At 42.4% G+C, this 22,337-nt stretch overlaps 1 protein-coding gene across 2 annotated transcripts; it reads left to right on the top strand.

Annotated features, from left to right (window-relative positions):
• The first annotated feature begins 992 nt into the window (after positions 1-992).
• On the top strand, positions 993-22,201 carry acot9.1 (acyl-CoA thioesterase 9, tandem duplicate 1). 2 transcript variants are annotated; one of them, XM_084325577.1, is made up of 16 exons: positions 993-1,113; positions 1,718-1,812; positions 3,188-3,214; positions 7,269-7,314; positions 11,843-12,013; positions 12,115-12,152; positions 12,494-12,577; positions 14,884-14,987; positions 15,106-15,179; positions 15,686-15,753; positions 16,140-16,251; positions 17,713-17,803; positions 18,411-18,496; positions 19,301-19,388; positions 19,524-19,674; positions 19,946-22,201. In XM_084325577.1, the coding sequence occupies exons 1-16, from the start codon at positions 1,100-1,102 to the stop codon at positions 19,999-20,001; spliced, it is 1,305 nt and encodes a 434-aa protein (XP_084181703.1). In that variant the 5' UTR covers positions 993-1,099; the 3' UTR covers positions 20,002-22,201. The 2 variants fall into 2 exon arrangements, with proteins under 2 accessions (XP_084181703.1, XP_084181704.1); XM_084325578.1 differs by lacking the exon at positions 3,188-3,214.
• Positions 22,202-22,337: the final 136 nt, after the last annotated feature.

Raw genomic sequence — 22,337 nt, forward strand, 5'->3', positions numbered from 1 at the left:
CAGAAGACAGGTTTCTGAAGAGGCGCAAACGAGGCCCCTCGCAGGAACATGCTGACCTTCGATTGTTGCAAACCTTATCAAGCCTGCTCATGATTTTCTGAATCTAATGAATGGTTGCAGTGTTTTGTAGCAAGCCATAAGCATGACTTCATGGATTTAACGACCAACCTTGGTGTCTGGGCCCCCCAGAGGGTTGCTCTCACAAATGAGGAGAATATGAAATTACACTCACAACCTCTCTCATGCATATAATATAGCTACTAAATCTTCTGGGTAAGATTATTTAAATAGGCTATTATAAGGTAATTATAACCCCCTTTCAATTCTCAAAAAGAACCCACCAATGACAATAAATGATAAGCCCCTTTTTAACCATGTTGAAGTGTTTCACTTAAAAAAAAATATATATATACTGTATAGTTTCACTTTAATTAATTAATTTGTTTGTTTGTATATTATGTACATAACATTTAACTCAGAAGTTTCTGTCATTGACTAACCATTGACTAACCACACAAAATATTTGGCAGAATACCTAGACAAGTATTTTTTTTCAGTAGGGTTTACATTTTTATTTAGGCCTATAATAAAGTAGATATGTTATATCCAGTGATATTGTTAAAATAAACACATATAACACACACAAATAAACACATAAATTACATACATCAATTATATATACCGTGATATGTGTAGGACAGGATCCCCAAAAACAAAGGTTTACAATCCCATATTAAAAAAAAGGTTTACAATCCCATAGTCAAAGTTATAATATACCAGCCACAATATATAACTTGTTTACCAAAGAGGGGAATGTTTATCTCCTTTCCTTTTTCCCCTTATCAACAATGTTTACTCACGTTTCTATCCACACTCCTACGCAGAGCTGTCTCTACGCCTGTACGTAAACAGGCTGCTAAACACGTGTCATGTGGAACGTCCTCCAAGTGGGCGGGACAAACAAGCAACACGGAAGTGGATTGCCTGCCGCTGTCTGACTGTCTGAAGGCTTTTGTAACGTTAGTACTCTTCTAGTTCCACCGGTCTATTTCTTTTAGCTTAATTTTGTCTTCTGAGCCTCTCAACAACCCATACAGAAATGTTATCTCCAAGGTAAGAGCAACATATTCTAAGTAACTCAATTCAGTTATTTTGTAACGTTAGCTACCGGAATGTTAAACTTGCTTACTTACAGGCAATAGTTAACGTTAGCTCCTAGCACATTTAAAATAGCTAGTTCAGCTAACGTTAGGTTTACTATTCATGTTCACCACTTCTGTGTGACTTAATGTGTGGTACTGTGCGATACAACTATATTAATTAGACCTAGCTTGATTACAAAGAGGCTGAGTAATTACAGAGATGAACGAATAGCTTAAATCACACATGACATTGAAAATCAAGGCCCCACTAGGGTGGGGAATGTGTACACAAGTCACAAGGGGTGTGTCATCATCAGCTACAGTGAATTGACTCCAAGAAACTCCATTCTCATGTCTATACAGTAAACCAAACTAGCAGCTAACTCACTTGACATGGCTGGCCAGTTGTCAGGGCATATCTTTCAGTACGACCAAGACTGCCCCTGACCTCACTCTCGCCATTTGTAGAAATCTATAATTAGTAGTAATAATAACAGAACGTATTTGTAGAGTAACTGGAACCACTGGTGACAACATTGTGAATATCTGATATCACTTTCAATTATGCCCCACAGGTTCCTGTTGTTACGGTCGTCTGCGTCCCTGACATCCAGGGTGTTCTCTGTAGGGGCTGCTTCTTTACAGGGCAAAGCACCGGACATGGCAGAGGGTAAGACGGAACCAGACCTGACTGACTGATTGGCTGGTACTTAGAATTGCCCAATGGACTTGAATGACACCCAGATGTCAAACTGTCTGGGAAGCTGTCGGAAAGCTGTCAAGCTTTTGTCCAATGATAAACTATATTCAACAACTCTCTACTGGTTGTAGAGCCACAAGGGGACTATTTGTCTTGGGCCAAGGTCCAAGGTCATTTGAAAAGTTTGCCAGAGCCATCTTCATTTGTTTTGTTTGCACTATCCCAGAAGTAGGGGGCTATGGCTTGTTTTGGGACAAAATCCAGAGCGTATTCATAGTGCTGCTCCGTAGGAAATTAATATGGCTATGAGAGCTATGGAGTTTATACGTTGAGTCAACTTGGCATCGTATGGTAGTGGTTCTCACACAGCTTCCTCTGGGGTACAAATGTCTCCAGAATATTTTTGGACCCAATTTAATCTTTCTATCACCCCACATCCCAACCCAGTGTTTGTAATACACCACAGCAGAGTGTCACCTTGGTCTCTATATAAATTCCTATGGAAAATGGATTTTGCCTAGTCTTTGTATGGATTTGGCAGGCTGAAATGTTATTTAAGTGCTGGGGGAAATTACAGAGGTACTCCTCCTTGCCGTTTGGCCAGGGTTTGACGTTTTCAGATTAGCAAGTTGAGAATGATTGCCCTTTGTGATGTCACACAAGTAATACACAGCTAAAGCTGTGCTGCCTGTCTAATGTACAGTACTGCCTGGTTTGTAAAAGTATTTTTTTTTATACTTTGGGTCTGGGGTAGCTAGGCAGGGAGAGGAAACGATACAAAATTTGATATGTGTTCCACCCACTAAGGGAAGGAAGAGGTACTGGAAAATGAAGGTATGGCTGTCTTTCCATGCCTGTGTTGACTTCTTATTCAAATACTTGTGCTTGACTGTATAATTAATAAAAAGCATTATTTCACCTCATTAGGTAGATTTGATATTGAACCTTGATTTAAAATAACATTTACTTAAGCCCCGCCCCCCATCCTGATCCTCCAATCACAACAGTCTCTTCCCCCTTACAAACTTTAGGAAGCAACATTAGTTATTGGAGGATCAAGAAAAGACGGCAGGGTTTGAGATGGGTCAATCAGACAGGGTGAGATGATTGGGCAGTGACAATCTTCCCCCTCCATCCAGGTCGTCCTTTGACCCCTCCATCATTATAGGTTGTCACTTGTGGGCCAAGCTGCAACATCGTCATAATTTCCACCTAAAAAGTTGTTTACAAACTTAACCCTTATCATAACACTGCAGCTTGACCGATTAGTGACCACTTTCATTTATATAATACAACTCGTTGTCCCTCCCACATTCACCTTTGTCCTTGTTTTGTTTCTTCACAGGAAATGCACACTTACATGTGACCAATGGTGTGTGTTGGTAAACCAAGACGAATCATAACCTATTAACTAGGGCTGCACGATTTTGGGAAATAATCTAATTGCGATTATTCTGACAGATATTGCGATTGCGATTTGCGATGCGATTATAACATATTTAAAAAAAAATTTACAAGAAGAATGTTGCTGCTTTCTGTAGTCGGGTCCCAACTGCAAAATTACTGTATTACCTTGTATTATACACTTTTACTATCATGTAGACTATTCTGCTTTGTGTTTACATGTGATGTATTGTATACATGCACATTTATTATGTTCTTGTGTGATGTATCGCACATTTTATTGCTGTGTGATGTATTGCAAATGTTATTGCTGTCATCTTGGCCAGGTCTACCTTGCAAAGGAGATCTTGTATCTCAATGGGACTTCCTGGTTAAATAAAAAAAAAAAAAAAAAAAAAAAATGTAATTGCAGGCTTGGCGATTTGATAATTGCATCATTCCAAATCGCGATTTCGATTAAAAAACGATTAATCGTGCAGCCCTACTATTAACCTCCCATTTCACCCCTAATTTTCACCGAATTCACTATAATTCCCTCTGCATGCTGCCTCACTCTTAAGTCTCTCATGCACACTCTCCTCTTGAATGCACGTTCAGTGTTCAGGCACTTTTGTCCAGAAGACTTACCTGTTGTTGTATGTCAAGTGCTTTGGTGGCCAGGCCCATAACTCCCGTCTCCACAGTGTGTCGAATGTATCCCTGTGGCAGCTGCCACTGCCAGTGATGTCTACCAAACCTTTCAGAACTGCAGAACTGTACCTGCAGTGTCTTGGTACTGTACTTTCCTAGGAACTGATCTTCGTGTCGCTGCTCTTGTTATCCACTCCTTTCACACAGCCTACTGTACTCCTCCTCTCCTTTACCTCCTGTTTCACATTGTCTCTGAATGAGGACATCAACAGTTGACCAAGCTAGAAACAGCCGTAGAGCTACACATAAGTACATTTCAACTCATAATAACCTAAACTAGACTGGCACTCAGAGGACTGATGCCAACACCCGGCATGTGCATGTGCTGCTTTCCCCCCGTGTACAACCACAACCTAACCAGAGATAGTTAAGTTGATAGTGTTTTTAGCTCCACTAGCAAGGTTCAAACACTTTACATTTAGTTGATGTCACGCCACACCTCCGACAATAATTTCAGATTTCACCAGAAGATATCATGCTATCTTGTTACGGATGGCCGATTCAGTGGATAAGCCTGTGGTTGTCACATCTTGTGTAAGGAGCAGCATGGCTGCTAGCAGGGCTATTAAGGTCATTAAGAAGAGCCTCTTGCTAGCTCTCTGTAGCAGGGCTAATTACCATCCATAGAGGCCTTAGCGGGGATAAAAGTAAGTAATGATGGTAATAACCAAGGCTGTCAATCTATTAAAATATTTAATCTGACTAATCGCATGATTGTCTATAGTTAATCGTGATTAATCGCAAATTAATCGCATCTTTTTTTATCTCCAATCCAACTTTATTTGTATAGCACATTTAAAAACAACATGGTTGACCAAAGTGCTTCACAGTAAAAACCATAATATAGTAAAAAGAACACAAACACAATACAAAGTACACAGAACTACAAACAAAATTACAGCAGCAGACTACATTTCTGTTCTAAATCTACCTTAAACGACATTTTTTCAAGTTTTAATACTCTTATCAACATGAGTCAACAAATGCTTGCTTTATGCAGCCATTTAACGCAAAAGCATGACCCTCATGCATTGCAAATTTGCATCAAATTCAAAACCGAGTGATGCACAAAATAACTTAAAAGAAAATAATAATGGGGTGGCACAGCGGACATTGCGCTCGTCACCAACTCAAGAGACACCGGGTTCGACTCCGGCTGTCTGCGTTGCCTCTGGCTTGGGCCAGCCGGCATACTAACTCAATTGGCACAGAGTTAGCGGGTGGACGTCGATGGGTGGTAATCTGGACGTTGTGGACAGCGACTCCTACAGGTCGGTTGGGGATGCCTGCACAGCAGAGACAGGAAATGGCGGGGGTAGTTTGAGCCTCCCACACGTTACACCTCGCTAATGAGAGTCCGCACTGGCAGGTGAAAAGATGTGACGGGCTGCCTCCTCGTGTATCGGAGGGGACACGTGATGCAAGGCTTCTATCCTCCCTACAACCGACCAGTGGGGGGCATATGCGAGCAACGTTCAAGACAGGGGAGGGGAGAATTGGCACAGTGAATTGGGGATGGGAGAAAAATAGAAAAAAGGAGAAAGTGGATTAAAAAAAATTAAAAATAATAATAATTTAAAACAATGAATAAAGTGTGCATGAAATAATAAGGGAAAGAAAACGTTAGGAACTTGTTACATTCACCCACACAAGGGCTGAGGACTCGCACCCCAGGCCCCCACCCCCCCTCTCTCTCTCACACACACTCCCAGCTCTTTCTATCTTGCCCCTTCCTCATCTCTCTCACCCCGCTCTCTATCACACACACTTTGAGTCTGAAACAAACATAGTATCAATGAGAGTATCAATAATACACCAGAGTGAAGTCTAGTAAAAAAAAAAATAAAAAAAAAAAAGTATTTTTTAAACGTTAATCTTGCATAAAAGTGCGTTAATAAGGCGTTAACTTTGACAGCCTTAGTAATAACACAACATCCAGACAAAAAGCTAATTTCCGTTAGCGTCTCTTCAGAAGCTTAGTTGAAATAGCCATGACGAGCCCCCAAAACTGCCTCCTTCTCCTCTCAGGCCACGCTGATACACACACACAAAGCCAGGCAGGTGTTCCGCCAAGTGTCATTTGTCTACTATCGCCATTGTGTGTTCAAAAGGTGTAACGTTTAACCTCGATATTTATTTCAATGGACAATGGTGGAAATTCATTCCAATTATGTACTTGAGAATTCAGGTCCTTGGCCTCCTGTCGGCCATTGTGCAAATGTTCATCCAAATCGGATCAGAACTGTAGTAGTTCGGACAGGCGGGTACGAACACATGCATACATACAGACAGACACAATAAAGGGCAGGAGTGATTACAATACCCCCTCACTCATGACGTGCGGGTGTAAGACGTTTTTTTTTATCCACTTTTTTTCCCTCCTATTTTCTGTATTTTCCTCCCATCCCAATTTAGTCGTTATGCCAATTCCCCCCTCCCCTTCCTGGTCGTTGCGCGCATGTGCCCCCCACTGGCCGGTCTAGGGAGCCCTGAAGTCTATCGCATGCTTCCTCCGATACATAGGAGACAGCCAGCAGCCTTTTTTCACCTGGCAGCGAGGAGTCTCATTGGTGAAGTGTAACGTGTGGGAGGTCACACTACCTTCACCATTTCCCTCCCTCGCTGTGCAGGCACCCTGACCGACCTGTAGGAGTCGCTGTTTACAACGACCAGATTACCACCCACCGGCTTCCCTCCCGCTGACACTGCCAATTGTGCCAGTATGACAGCCGGCCAAGCCGGAGGCACCGCTGACAGCCGGATTCGATACCAGTGTCTCTTGCGGTGGTGGGCAGACGTTTAGTCCGCTGCGCCGCCCGGGTGTAAGAAGTTTTGAGTGTTAGTACTTTTATAGTATAGCTAGTGTACTTGGGTGCTTTTGGATGATGATACGTCCACATCGCACATGATTGTGACTTGACTATAGCTACTAATGGTGGCGACTCAGTGCATGTGTGTGTGTGTTCCTGTGGGTCGCCATCGCTCGCTCGTGTGTGTTACTCTGATGACAAAGACTTATACTATAACTGGTCACACAGTCATATTTTGAAACTTGACATTCTGGTATCAGTGGGTTAAACACAAGTGACGATAAATAGGCTCACAGAACAGTCATTACGTAATCCTAAAACTTTGCACATACACACCTAAAACCAGAGAATGACGGCAGTGAACAACCTAACATCAGAAACGTGTTTTAGTCTGTTGGTTTACTGGTGGTGTTCTGCTGGAGACGATATGAAACATGCATACCTGGACATTCTGTTTCGGAGCTCTTGCGTTGCACACAAACACAGATTTGTCTGTTTCTGAGTTGTTGTTGTTTTTTTCAGTGCGCAACAGGCTGAGGGCGATCGTGGGAGCATCCACTAACTGGAGGTACTGAGCTAAGTTATCACTGTTCATATTTTTTTATTTAATTTTTTTTTATCCACTTTTTCTCCCATTTTTTATATTTTCTCCCATCCCAATTTTCGTATCATCCAATTCAACCCTCCCCTGTCACGGACGCTGTTTCTTGCCTCCCACAAGCCGGCTGCAATGTGGACTAAGTCATACATAGCACAAGTCCCCTCCGGTACCTGAGGTAACAGCAGTCGCATCTTTTCACCTGCGCAGCTCGATCTCTCAGTGGCGAGGACCGAGGAGTAACGCGTGGGAGGCTCACGCTGCCCCCGACACTTCCTGATTCTACTGCGAAGGCGCACCAACCGACCTGTAAGAGTCGCTGTCCACAACGCCCGATCCTCACCCATCAGTTTCCCACCCCCTAATACGGCCAATGTGTATTAGTACGGACGACCAGCTAAACTGAAAGCAAATGTGGAGCGCTGGGCTCGAACTGACGAGCCCAGCGTTTCCAGCATTTCGTGGCGAGCGCCTTGCCCACTACGCCACGTAGCCGCCCTCACTGTTCATATTTGTTAAAGGAGACCGTTTATGTATCTTTTCAAAAAATGTATACAGCTTTCGTAAATCTGGAACATGTGTTTTATTTTTTCTAAATACAATTTTTATTATTTATTTTCCAGCATCCAGTCATTCTTTGTGGGTGTAGCACCAATTTTGAATAAATAATTTCCTTCCCTGCCTGTCTACCCCACACCCAAGAGTAAAGCACTTTTACAAAACTGGGCAGTACATTAGTTACATTAGTACAAAGTTCATTAGGTAGGCAGTGTTCCTGTCTCCAAAAAGGCAGAGCTAATTGAAGGCTTGTGTGTGACGTCTGAGTGAGTTGTAAATATTGCCCAGAGCCAGTGATGCAAAGAATTTGGCCAATGTGCGTGTTACGGTTCTGTTCTGCCCTTTTCCCAAGTGTTGACTACAAATATGTAACATGAGATGTCCAGTACTGCCAAGATCAGCTGGCATATAATAACTTACTTATAGGTGCTATAACACAACATTTTTATGTAGAGTAATCATTAAAAGAAAACATTATATATACATCCACAGAGTTTTTAGTAAGGTGCGGGTCCAAAATGAATGTTATTCTTTACATGTTACATGCATGTATCTTCTCCCTACTTCTCATTTTCCCATGTGGAGGGCACCTGATTGAATGACATGCTGTTGCTCTAGTGCGACATCTAGAGGCTGAATGTTATATATAGCACCTTTTTTAAAGAGAAATTACACTCTGGCTCTTGTATTTGTAGAAAAGCTGCTTCATTAGAGAAAAATGAGCCCACAGCCAGCTCTGTACATATTGTCAGGCCAGAGATACGGCCCTAAACTACTGACCATGCTCCAGCTTCCGGCTAGGACTACACTGAGGCGAGAAGGGGCAGGCGTCAAGACGCCATTGAAAGACAGCCACTCTTAACACTTTGAGTGCCAGCCACGCGTTTTGTCGTTAGTTCATGCCGACCGTTGAGTGCCGCCAACGCTATATATGCACCCCATTACTTTAGGGGGGGGGGGGGGGCGGGCCAGTTTCCTCATTTTACTTTTCCGTGAAGCCAACTGAAGAATCCATTGTGATCGCCGGCCCGGAAAACGTGTGGATTATGTATTTACAGTACCCAACACTGAATCAATAAACACGATCGATATTTGGAATGGCGATCAGGAATTGGAATAATCTTTTTGGATAACATCTGATCTGAGGTAAGGAATTTATTTTACCAGTCTTAGGATAATCAGAGCTGTTTTCACAGAGATATCAGCGTTTGCCCTGTGTGTGTGTGGCTGTGATCGCTGATCAGGAAATGAGAATCGATATTTCAGCCCGCTTCTATAGTGTGCATAAGTACTAGGGGTGGGACGGTACGCAACCGAACCGTGTACCGTTCGGCACGACCTCCACGGTTCGGGGCGTCTGTGTATTGTACAGTTCCGGGGATGCGCAAATAAAAAAATAATTAATTTGGCCGGGAGAGGTGAGCGCTGGCTGCAGGCGGCAGCAGCAGCAGCAGCACTGCAGCCAGGTGCTAGTCAGTTTGTGTAAAAATGGCAAGCACAATATAAATCGATCTTCATTACGACTCTGAAAACATAGCCATTAACATTACATAGGCCTACACACATCTTGCCATAGCGTTAGCAGTTTGTACAACACAACGCACGTTTTAACTATGGTAGCCCCGCTAGCCCCAGCTAATACAGTCAACGAAATGTTACCGTAGCTAGTACTAGCTAGCAGAGGAGGAAATGAGAGTCTGAGAGGCGGGGTGTTTAAAGACAATGATAGGTGTTTATTCAACATCCAAGAAGGCTAACATACAACTGTGTTTTACTAACTCCAACCGGGACTATTGCTGCTTTCGTGCTGCTTGTTGATGTTATGAACTCCTCCTAAGCTGATGGTCCCACACGCTAAAATGTCCGTGGGGACCCGCGCCAACCCATAGATAGTTCCAACTCACCGAATTATGTAATCCACCACAGTTGCACTCAATATTTAAATAATGTTAGTCTAAATAAATGTAGACAGATAATGTACGTATTTTAAAAATAGAATGAACAGAGCAGTGTTGTTTTTAAACAGTACAGTGCGTGTGTGTTAGTTTGATGTATGCTGTCAGTTCGGTCTTTGTGTGCCAAACATTATTTAAGGCTGTAAACACTTCCTCCTCGTGGTAAAATGATGTGCCTGATGTCAAACTGCCTCATTCTTTCAGTTTTTGCATGACTACGTCCTTGAGAATAACTGAAAAGTTGGATTATTTTTAGGCTATATATATTTTATGCTGATTCTGGTATTTTGAGTACATTTTTTTTTATTTTTTATAAAAAACAATATCGAACCGAACCGAAAACCGTGACCACAAAACCGAGGTACGTACCGAACCGTGGGTTTTGTGAACCGTCCCACCCCTAATAAGTACACATATACTATCGATAATCGAGCGTTTATTTGAAAACTATTCATAAATAGGCCGAAAATGATATGCCAGAATATTCCAGTAAATGCCGATTATCACGGAATCTTTATATTTTCCTTGAAAACGAGGGCTTTTCAAAATGCTATAAAACGGAAATGAAGCGGTTAAAAAACAATCCGTTTCGACAATGTTGACTGCAAACAAGTCATTGATAAGCGACGGGCAGGTTAGACACATAGCCATAATTTAAGACAGAGATTATGCGTTCACAACGCTATCATTGAAGTGGGTGGTGGCATTCAACAGGGTTTTACCATGTTAACCAGTGGCACACTTTGAGTGCCACGCAATTGCCAGCCTTCTAGTCGTTTCCGTGGTCGTTGCACTATGTTTGCGAAGCTGTGTGTGTGTTCTGTATTATAGCTGTAGAGACACGGTGTGGCTAATTTTGACAAACATTACTTGTAGTCCAGCATGGGAATAATAGTTTGTTTCCACACGCTGTAGTTTGTAGTTTATTACACGCTAAACATCGCACATTTCCAAGATAAGTATTTTTTCATAGATCGCAAGATAAAACGCGTTATCTGCAATAAGCCCCAACCTTTCTAGCTGAAACCCTGAATACTCGTTAATACTCGTAAAAATGTATACTCGTTTTAACTCAAAACTATGATCGCGTTTGCCTAGCATGTTTTTCGTCTGGTGAAACACAGAACTGTGATTGTTAGAAAAACACGTTTCAGATTCGGTAAAATAGACATAGAATGTACCTTACCTTAGCCAGAAGGTATTCCAAGAAGAGAAATTCCAAGTGATCGCATCGACATCGCGATTACCAGTGTATATGTTCGATGGTCAAATACGCTTAGGTGACGGAATTTTCTAGGCGATCAATGTGAATCTATGTCCCAACAGGAGGAGTGGCCACTGGCCAAGCAGAAATGAAAGTTAGAGTGTGATTCAACCCAAGCCATCGCAGTTCAGACACGGACGATACCGCCACCTGGTGATAGTCGATCGGCATTGCAGTTCTAATGTGTGGGGATGGTCGAAAATTATGCAGATTGCTCTGGGCAAGTCTGTAGAGCGGGGATCAAAGTAAAAAGATCAAACGATCCAAAACTACTTTTTACGTTTTTGGAACACTACGGTTGTCCGCCAAAAACTACTTTTTACGTTTTTGGCACAGAATGTGTTAAACACACAAAGAAGGGAGTGGCGTTTTTTGTTTGTTTGTTTGTTACTCTATCTGGTTAGAGAGAGTGGGAAGCTGATCAAGGTAGCAGGAAATTCAAATGACCCGCCCATTGTAGCTCTTTGAAATTGACTGAGGGTAGAATTATGCGTCATTATGGTGTTTTGCTCGACCAAATTAGCACCTTATACTGCCGATGTTTCTGAGCCAAGATGGCTTTGGCACAGCCACAGAATGAATCAGTTTGTCCCTCAATCTGGTAAATGCTTGTGGTGCTATCATGGCTGACATTGAGATCTGCTTATGACCAAATTCTGTCTAGTCTGCAGTTCTGATTGTGCCATGATGACAAATAAACCTCCCTCTCTCTGGACCGTAGTGACCACCAGCAGGCCATGGCAGATCGGCTGTCGTTGTCATCCCAGCTGGCCAAGTCTCAGAATGACCTGCCTGCCAGAAAGATGAAGGACAGTTACATAGAAGTCCACCTGCCCCTGGGAACACAACCCCAGCTTAGAGAGAAGTACCTCACCTTCCACAACAGCGTCAGGTACTGCGTAAGACACGCACACTCACTCACACACACGCACTCGCCCACTAATTCACTCACCCACCCACAACTCCCTCTAAGTCATGCCTGCTTCTCTTTAGGTTTGGAAGAATCCTGGAGGACTTGGATAGTTTAGCAGGTCGGTACCATTTATCATGAATTGAAAATGGGGGACCCTGATGTAAACAAGACAAAAGTCTTTCTCTGGTCTGCATCCCTTAACAATTGTGTGTATTGAGCTGTACTGTATTGTACCCATTCTGCAATCTTAATAACATTTTCAATCAATCAATCAATCAATCAATCATCCTAATAATGTGTGAGCTGACATGATACTATACTAATGTTATGTACCATTACTTCTGTGTTTGAGGATACATTCACATCATAGTGGATGGGTGAGCTCGGTGCATATTATGGGGGAACATGCGTGTTCTCTGTTGAAGTGATAATGATCTCTCCCTCCCTCTCTCTCTTCAGTGCTGATCTGTTACTCTCACACCCGCAATGAAGCACTGCCTAGGTCTCCCCTGTCCATTGTCACCGCCCTGGTGGACAAGATAGGTATGGCATTCAAGTATATAGTATTATATAATTCTGTATTTTCCAAATTCAAAGATTGTGCAGCATGTGCAAATTGTTTAACATATTGGGAAGGAAGGCATGATATAATGATACTAAAGCCGATTCTGTTGAACATATTGGGAAGGAAGGCATGATATAATGATGCTAAAGTCGTTTCTGTTGAACATATTGGGAAGGAAGGCATGATATAATGATACAGTATACTAAAGCTGTTTCTGTTGAACATATTGGGAAGGAAGGCATGATATAATGATACTAAAGCTGTATCCTCAGCTTGAATGTCATTAGAGGCTTTAGTTTAGTTTCTCTTTGAGGACAGTTGAATTTTGACAGGATTAACATCTGGTTTGGGAATCTATGGCACAAAAAACATTGAGCTGCGTAGCTTCTCCAGGTGTGTGTAGGCTCTGTGGAGCATGTAGATGATTGCTTCCTCCACCCAGATGTTTGCCTGGAATTGCAGGACCAGCCTCTCAAAGGTCTTCATGACGTGTGATGTCCGAACGACTGGCCTGTAGTCATTGAAGGTGCTAGGGCGTGCCTTATTGGGCACCGGAACAATGCAGGAGGTCTTCCAGGGGGGCATGCTGCTGTCTCCAGAGGTAGTGTACTGTCGGCTGGAGTGTTGGGGGGGGCGGTTGGTATTCATGAGGGGTGGGGTGCTTTGGGGGTGAGTGCCGATGCTGATGGTCCTAGAGATGCCGGTGTTGATGGGTGTGGCGAGGCTGCTCTGGACAAATCTGTTGAAAATCGTATTCAACTAGTTTCCACAGCCATACCCAGCTGTTTGAACCCTGTAATCCTCCTGACACACGCCCCCACACCTCCCTGGTGTTATTAAGATAAGATATTCCTTTATTGATCCCCTTGGGGAAATTCAGGCATCATAGCAGCATGGGGGAGGGGGGAGGGGAGGTACAGGTAGTAGAAGACATGATACAGGTCATAAAATTATAGTACAGTGGAGAAGTAACATTTTTATAAAAATAGGCAGTGTAAACAATATAATTAACTCTTGAGCATGTGCATATGGGCAAGTAGGCAGTGTAGATAGGTCAAGGTGCAAGATGTGATTATGTATGCCCTCAGTTATATTTGTCTTGCAATAAATATAGTTACAATATAATCGAATCTAAAAAAAAATTGCTAAATATATGCTCTGATGAAGTAAGTATACAGTACACATAAGGTGCAGTATGCATAAGGTATGTATGCCGTGATATACTTCATACATTATACATTGTCCGTTTAGGTAGTCCGTTTAGGTGGGAGTCAGACACACTCTGTGATATAAGTTCCTAGTAGTTGGATGTCTGGCAGCGGTCTGTACTATTGGCCTGTAGTCTGACCTCTAACCGGTCTCTGTAGCTGTCCTTGGCTGCCCTTAGCTCCTTTTGGACAGCCTTGGTCTGCTCTGTGTCACCTGCCATGAAGGCCCTCTTTTTCCTCTTTAGCAGGTGTTTAATGTCCTTATTAATCCACGGTTTATTGTTGGGAAAGCCGCCTTTCCTCTTTACAGCCAGGCTCATTTATGCTCGAATTACTCGCATGCAGAATTAGGCTACAAATTACAAATAGGTTACTTTAGTCTTTCTTAAGTACCAATACCAGTACCAATACACACACACATTATGGTAAATTCCAACGTTGGCATTGGATGGATGTGGCGCGGGAAGTTTTGTTTAACTGTAAAATATCCCACCTCCAGTATATATCTTTGTCACAACTCTTTGATAACTAAGTTTAAGGGATCCTTGCTAAAAATGCAAATATTGGCAGATATATTTATCTTCTATCGGAAAAGCTATATATCGGAATTTCTTTTACTCTCAAATATTGGTATCTGCATCCAGTATCGGTCGGGCTCTATTGTATAGTAGCTTCTTCTATTGTTGTTGCAAATGTTGGCGTTTTTACTGCCATCTCACTGAGAATTAATGATTTGGCAATTTGCTCTATATATTTTTTTATTTATCCGCTGTTTTTTACCTTGTAAAAAAAACATATACCTATGGTTGAGGAACCGGGAAAAACAAGCATCTCACGCCCCCCCCCCCCCCCCCCCCCCCCCCCCCCAAAAAAAACGGACAATAAAATAATCTGACTCTATCTGCTCCAATGTGAACGCAACATTTTCACAGTGGTTACAGATGAGATGGAATCCATGCAAGTACTGTATATAGTTTCCTGGAGTAGTGCTGTTGCCACAGACCTGTCCATGTTGGCAGAGAACCTTTACCTGTGTGTGTGTGTGTGTGTGTGTGTGTGTGCTTGTGATTACACAGATATGAGGAAGCACATTATCTCCCCTGACTGTGACATCAAGTTCACTGGTCACGTGACATGGGTGGGGAAGACCTCAATTGAAGCCACAATGCATATGTCACAGGTAGGGACACACAAAAAAAACACTCACAGAAGATGAGCTATCTATCATATTCCATATGTATGACATCTATAGTATGTATAATGGTCTTTTGTAAAGCATACTCTTGAATGACTTTCAGTACCATGATGGAGCCTACAGTCCGGTCCTGGATGCTACATTCGTCATGGTAGCCAGAGACCCAGAGAACAAGAGGTAAATGTTCACCCACCCCTCCATACCTTCACCATGTTTGACACCTCCTTCCATCCCTCATTCCTTCTGTGTATCTTTGAAAAAGGATTCCCACAAAAATGTATTGACTTTTAGGTTGCAATTATACAAAAGAAAATGTTTTTATTGCAATGCAGAGTCATTATTTTTGACCACCAGAGGTCCCTTGCTGACTTTTGTAAAGTCACCTTGGATAAAAACATCAGCTAAATGTATCTCTCTCTTTCTCTGTGTGTGTGTGTGTCTCTCTTTCTTTCTCTCACTCCCTGCCTGCCTGTTACTTATGGTAACTTTGAAGTGACACAGGCTATATTTAATGAGGTGTGTGTGTGGGTTTGATCAGACAGAAGCTCGTGAAGTCCATTAACGTGTGTTTCCTACAGTTAGTTAATGAGTTACTTCCTCACTACCCTTCAGCCCATAGTGTTATCTAGATGCTGTGGCTCCTTGTGAATTCCATTGACATGCTCTCTCTCTCTCGCCCCCAGGGCAGCGTTTGTGAACCCGCTGCAGCCAGAAGGACAGGAGGAGGACAGACTGCTTCAGGAAGGAGAGCGTAAGAGACTCTTTCAACTCGACAACATTCTAAATGGGCTACATTTGTTTTCCTGTCAGCTGTTGATCAAACACTGCAACAGGAAATAAACCTGGGTCCATGCTGTTACCACCAATGCAATTGACCATATTCACACAGTGGCTGTTTTGCTCATACTTGGGTTCCTTTCCACCTTGTTCCATCCCTGGATTTGTTGCCGTGTTTGCCAATATTAAGGAAATCAAATGTAGTCTGTTCTAGAATGCTGCTTTGTTTGTTTTCAGTTGAGACCATCTATTCTATATAGTATACTGTATAAATGACTACTGTTCAAAAATATGAACACAATGTTGTGTCTGTCTATGTGTGACGTCACGTGTGTGATTGTGCACGTGTGGTCTCTCCAGTCAATAAGACTCGCCGCGTGGAGCTGAGTACTGCGTCTCTACTGAAGGTCGCTCCCACCGCAGAGGAGAGGAAGGTCGTACACAGCCTGTTCCTCAATACCCTGGATACAAAGTACGACACACACACACACAGGGCTGTACGCTAAGCTTTTTCACTAGGGGCACAGGTGCCCCTAAATAAAAAATGTAGGGGCACAGAATCTTTTTTAGGGGCACTTTTTTTAAATAACAATTTTACCATTATAGTGCAAACAAATATGTTCCTCCTGCCTCATTACTGTGGTCCTTTTATTTAACATTTAAGTGCTTTTGTTTTCAGGTTTGTATATTTTATAATGAACCAACTGAAGTATTACCACAGCTGCAAACATTTCTTCTTTCATTGATAACAGTGTATTAACAGTGTTCATTAGGGATGGGTTAGGATCGTTAGGATTTTATCGATACTACTACTCTTATCGATTCGATACTGCTTAACGGTTTGGTACTTTATCGATAATAAAAAAGAACCGATAAGAGCTAGCAAGATAGCTAGCAAGTTAGCAAGATTTTTTTTTTAAAGAAGATAATCGACATTGCTTTATTATTCTTTTATATAACTATATTACTGCACATGGCTACTTTTTGATCAATTAATACAAGCAGTTAGATAAATTAACTATTTTGGGACTTTCTATTTTATTTATAAAGTTCTTAAATCAGAATGTCCCACCCAATACCCAGCTGTTAAAAACGGTTCAATACTCCATTTTATTAGTAGAGATACTTTTAGAACAATAGCCTGATGATATATTTTCCATGAGTTGAGTGGATGCATGACCGGGGGGGGGGGGTGTGTGTCAACAGTGTCAGCTGAACTCGCACCAAACAAGGCATAGGGAAATAGTCAGACATCCCAGAATTATTTCATAATACAAAGTTTCTGAATGGATATTTGGATTAAACCAAGGTGTATGCAGTGATGACCAGTCTTTCCCCGCGGAACACAAGTTACGTTAACGTTACACAGGTCGCGCTATGCATGCTTAGCTTGCTAATGATAGCAGTGTAACTTAATGTTACACACGTCGCGCTATGCATGCTTAGCTTGCTAACGTTAAGATAGGAGATAGCAGTGTAACTTAATGTTACACAGGTCGCGCTATGCATGCTTTTTTCGAACGTTTCGTTCTCTCCGCTATGATGAGCTCTGCTTCATCACAAGTACCCATATGTGCATGTGTGAGAGTCAGTCGCGCGAGTGTGTAAGTAACAGCCCCGCTCCTCGGGCAGATGGAGAGAGACAGAGGGAGGAGATATAGAAAACGGCCAACAAGATTAGTTTGCAACGTTTAAATTCCTCGAAAAAAAGGAGTGAAATACGAATGAAAGGGTTGAAATCAGTACTAGCAAGGGTGCCCCCAAATATTTGTTTCTACTAGCACAGGCTATTTTTAGGGGCAGTATGCTACGCCCTCGTAGCACTGTACAGCCCTGACGCATATTTGGTACTGATCTGAGACACCGCAGCAGATGGAGTGTGTCTGTCAAATTTTACACACTGGTGTGTGTGTGTGCACATATACCCTTCCAGAACGGTGAGTTTCCGCAGTAGAGTCCTGCCTCCTAACTCTGTGTGGATGGAAGATGCCAAGGTCAAAGGATTAGAGATCTGTCATCCACAGGTGAGAGGAATGATGGGAAAGAGGGGATGATAAATAATTCGGGTTAGGTTCTTCTATGTGTATATTTCTGTCTGTCCGTGAAAGTGTGTGTATCTGTTCCATATCGGTGTGCCTCTACGTTATGTCCAGCCTGTGTGTGTGTTCTCTAGGAGAGGAACATCTTCTGTGTGTGTGTTCTCTAGGAGAGGAACATATTTTGTGTGCGTGTGTTCTCTAGGAGAGGAACATCTTCTGTGTGTTCTCTAGGAGAGGAACATCTTCTGTGTGCGTGTGTTCTCTAGGAGAGGAACATCTTCTGTGTGTGTTCTCTAGGAGAGGAACATCTTCTGTGTGCGTGTTTTCTCTAGGAGAGGAACATATTCTGTGTGTGTGTTCTCTAGGAGAGGAACATCTTCTGTGTGTGTTCTCTAGGAGAGGAACATCTTCTGTGTGTGTGTTCTCTAGGAGAGGAACATCTTCTGTGTGTGTTCTCTAGGAGAGGAACATCTTCTGTGTGTGTTCTCTAGGAGAGGAACATATTCTGTGTGTGTGTTCTCTAGGAGAGGAACATATTCTGTGTGTGTGTTCTCTAGGAGAGGAACATCTTCTGTGTGTGTGTGTTCTCTAGGAGAGGAACATCTTCAATAGGATCTTCGGAGGCTTCTTGATGAGGAAAGCCTACGAGCTGGGCTGGGCCAATGCTTGTTCCTACGGGTGAGTGATTGAGTGCATGTGTGAGAGAGAGAGCTTAGTGTACATATTAGGGGTGTAACGGTACGTGTATTCGTCCCGTGACTTCACGGTACAGACGCCACGGTTCGGTACATCCAGCCATATGACGAATACGTCTCATACGACACTAGGTGAAACTAGGGTTGCACATTTTACAAATTAATGCTCAATATCTTTGATCTTTAACGTTGAATATTAAGCTTGTACACACACACACACTTTCACCATGGACTTTCAGTCACAGCTGATCCGAGAAAAAAGACTAATGCACTACATACTTTTCCCGGACTGATCATCTGAGCTCCTCTCCAGTCGAGCTTCTGAGGTGTTTAAATCCAAAATATTGATAAATCCTCTGCCATATTTGTGTAACATGTCATCTCTTCTCTAGAGACTTCTTTCTCTGCTTCACGTGGAGTTAAATCTACTCTAGAAGTGAAACTGAAACTTAAAAAAGCGTACACCGTGGGAGGTGGGGGCGGTAGGCAATTAATTTACTCAGTGGATGCCTGAACACAGAATGACCCCAACCGTGACCCCAAAACCGAGGTATGTACCGAACCGTGGCTTCTGTGTACCGTTACACCCATAGTACATCACGTCAACTAGAAATCATAAACATTCTAAATGAACTACATTTGATTTGAGTTGTTGATTAAAATGAGCAAACTGCAGTCCAAGCTGTTCCCTAGCAACGCAATTCCACTGAAACTGCAAAAGCAAGTATCATGCATGTATTTCTCCCTGCATCAGGCCTGTATAATGTGTGCGTTACACGTGTTTCAGTGGGTGTCGACCCCATCTGGTTGCTGTTGATGACATCCTGTTTCAGAAACCTGTGGAGATTGGCTCCCTGCTGCTGCTCTCATCACAGGTGTGTGTGTGTGTGTATGTATGTGTGTGTGTGAGGTGTGTAACAACACTCTAGTATCTATACATCATACAGTATCTACTACACAGCCTGGTTTGGCTCAGAGTTCCTGTCCCGTTAAACTCCTCTGTCTGCCAGGTGTGCTACACGGAGGGGAAGTACATCCAGGTCAGAGTTCACACAGAGGTGCTTGACCCGCTGACCCGGCAGCACAACACCACCAACGTCTTCCACTTCACTTTCGCCACTGACAAGGACGTCCCTAATATTATCCCAAAGACCTACGGAGGTTAGAAACGGCAACACCGTCAACCATAACCCCAACCGTGACAGTAGCCCTACTTTTGACATTGTAATCTGTAACCATGTGGGTTTAAGAGTCTCTGCTTTTCTTGGTTTACGTCGTCTCCCGTGTTGACTTTTTGGAAATACAAAAGCTTGTGCGGTACACCAAACTAGACAAAGAGTTGTCGACTATATTCCACTACCATTGTCACATATATTTTCTGACACAATAATTGGCTGAAATATCAATGTAATCTTTTTATCTTTTATTTCAGAGTCCATGCTTTACCTGGACGGGAAGAGGCACTTTAACCAGGCATTTGAGCACTGAGGGGCAAGAAACTAGCATTAAGCAACAGATGAACTGCCTGCCAAAGCCTTACAATTAATTGATCTACAGTCGTCTCAAACTCTGCCCCCTTTTCTGGATCTAAAAGTATCTTCTTGATAGAAAAGAGGGCATGGTCAGTTGGTCATCTTCACCTTGGTATGTCTGTATGTGTGTGTGTGTGTGTGTGTGTGTGTGTGTGAGAGAGAGGGTAAGTGAGCATGTGTTTGTTTGGAAGAGACGAAAGGCATGACTAAGAATATATCCTTTTATATCACACTATGTAAATACATCATATGCATGATGACTTTGTTTGGTTGTAAAACCTTCTTATTTGATACTTTTGTGATCTGTTTACATTTTTGGAAGTGGTCGATGGTAGGGCTGAGCCCAAACGTTCGGACCTTCGTTCGCTACGTTGGCGTTCGAATCTTAACTCATTCTGCGCCAATCACGAAAAAAGTCGGGTTAACTCGCCAACCGGTTGAGCACCAATCACGAGAAAACTCGGGTTTTAATCGTTATTTCTTTTATTAGCTATATCCATTCATTTTTCATCCATCCAGCCTGATGTCATCATTGGGAATGGGTCTGAGCTTACAAAGGGCAAATCCTGCCGCCTATGCCTTCCAGCCGGTATTGCACTCCATTAGAAATGATGTAGTTTCTTTTCTGGGCCGATCTGAGCCGTGCGGGCGGGGTTTAAATACTCCGGCAGGACGAGCGTTTACAACAATACATCTACGAGGCTGCCCCCCCCTTCATATGCAATGCTGGACAACGTGGGACGGCCCTACGTGAGCAGTATTTGGAATAAGAATCACCCAAACTATACTCATATTCCAAACGGTATAAAACAGAAATGTACGGATGAAAAAACAATCCGTTTTGTGCATGTTGACTGGAAGCAACTCACTGACAATCGCCGGTGTTATTAGACCCATAGCTATAATATAAAATATATTTTAAGCACTCGCAAGTGAACAAAGCGCCCCATTGACTTACAGCCCTGGCATTCTAGCCAGAAGGTAGACCGCAACCCCTGGCTCTGAATGAGTTAATTAATGGGTTCGAACCTCTGCTTTTTTATTTTTTTTATTTCCCTTTTAAATTTATTTTACACGAAAAAATATCAGAATGTGGTATATCAGAATATCACAGTACTATGTTGTGTTTACAATAATTTGAATAATTTGAAATGAATCAATCATGCGAAAAAGATAGTTGAGTGACTCGCACTCACCCGTCTTATTTCATAATACAACGTTTCCGAATGGACGTTTGGATTAAACCAAGTGTATGCAGTGATGCTGAACTTCCCAGCGGAACACAAGTTACTTAACGTTACACAGGTATGTTATGCACGTTAATTAAGCTATGCAGAGCGCAGCCCTTTAGCTTGCTAACGTTAAGATGGCAGGAGCCGTCAGCCAACAAAGATGTTGTTTCAACAAATTGATTCACAAAATGGATTACCATCCAAATTATATTGAAGCCTGTCGTGACCAGTAACTAACCGCAGCTATATGCGCATATGCGCTACGTTATGCGTAAATGTACGCTATGTGCCTAAAGTCAAGACTCGACAGTACGGAACCAGAAAAATTATCTAGGAGCAAATTTTTTTATGATTAAAAACGAAGGTTCGAACGTCCGTTTGAAAAACCCTGGCGAAGTTCGAAGCCCAAAAACAGGCTTCGGGGACAGCTCTAGTGGAGGGCTGGTCGTCACTTGTAGGCCAAGTTGCAACGCCAGAACTTGTCATAATTTTCACCTAAAAAGTAGTTTCTTAACCTCTGGTGACCTCACGTCCCACCTTAACCTTTTTATTGTGATCGTAGATTTTTGAAGATATAGCGATTTCTACTTTGCAGCTTGGCCATTTAGTAACCACTGGGACAATGGAGAGGCCTTTTTCATAATTTCCATGCTTCATGACAGTTGTGACTGTTCTGTTTACAAACAGCTGGCATTCATTTACACTTGTGTTGTTAGTTATGTTTGTATGTTAGTCTTATATATATGCACAAAACACTCAACTGCAGCTACATTTATTTTTTAAATGTTAAAACCTTTTTTCTATCATTTGTATAATGCTTTATTGTGAATGTGTGCGACTGCTAAATTGACTGGTGTGAGTGGAAGGGAGGCGTCATTTCTGCTGTATTATTTCAGTGATGTTCTTGAAATGCAATAAATCAATTCATATTTATCTTCAAATCTCCCCTTACGCCTTCCTTAAATTTTAATTCATGTGAGACTGATTTGAGACTTTACAGACAGACAGATATTGTAGATTACATTTTTATTTACTGTCCTCCAATTGGGATCCAACCGTC

The sequence above is a fragment of the Notolepis coatsorum genome (assembly GCF_963971535.1).
Source record: "Notolepis coatsorum genome assembly, chromosome: 12".
Classification (NCBI taxonomy): Eukaryota; Metazoa; Chordata; class Actinopteri; order Aulopiformes; family Paralepididae; genus Notolepis; species Notolepis coatsorum.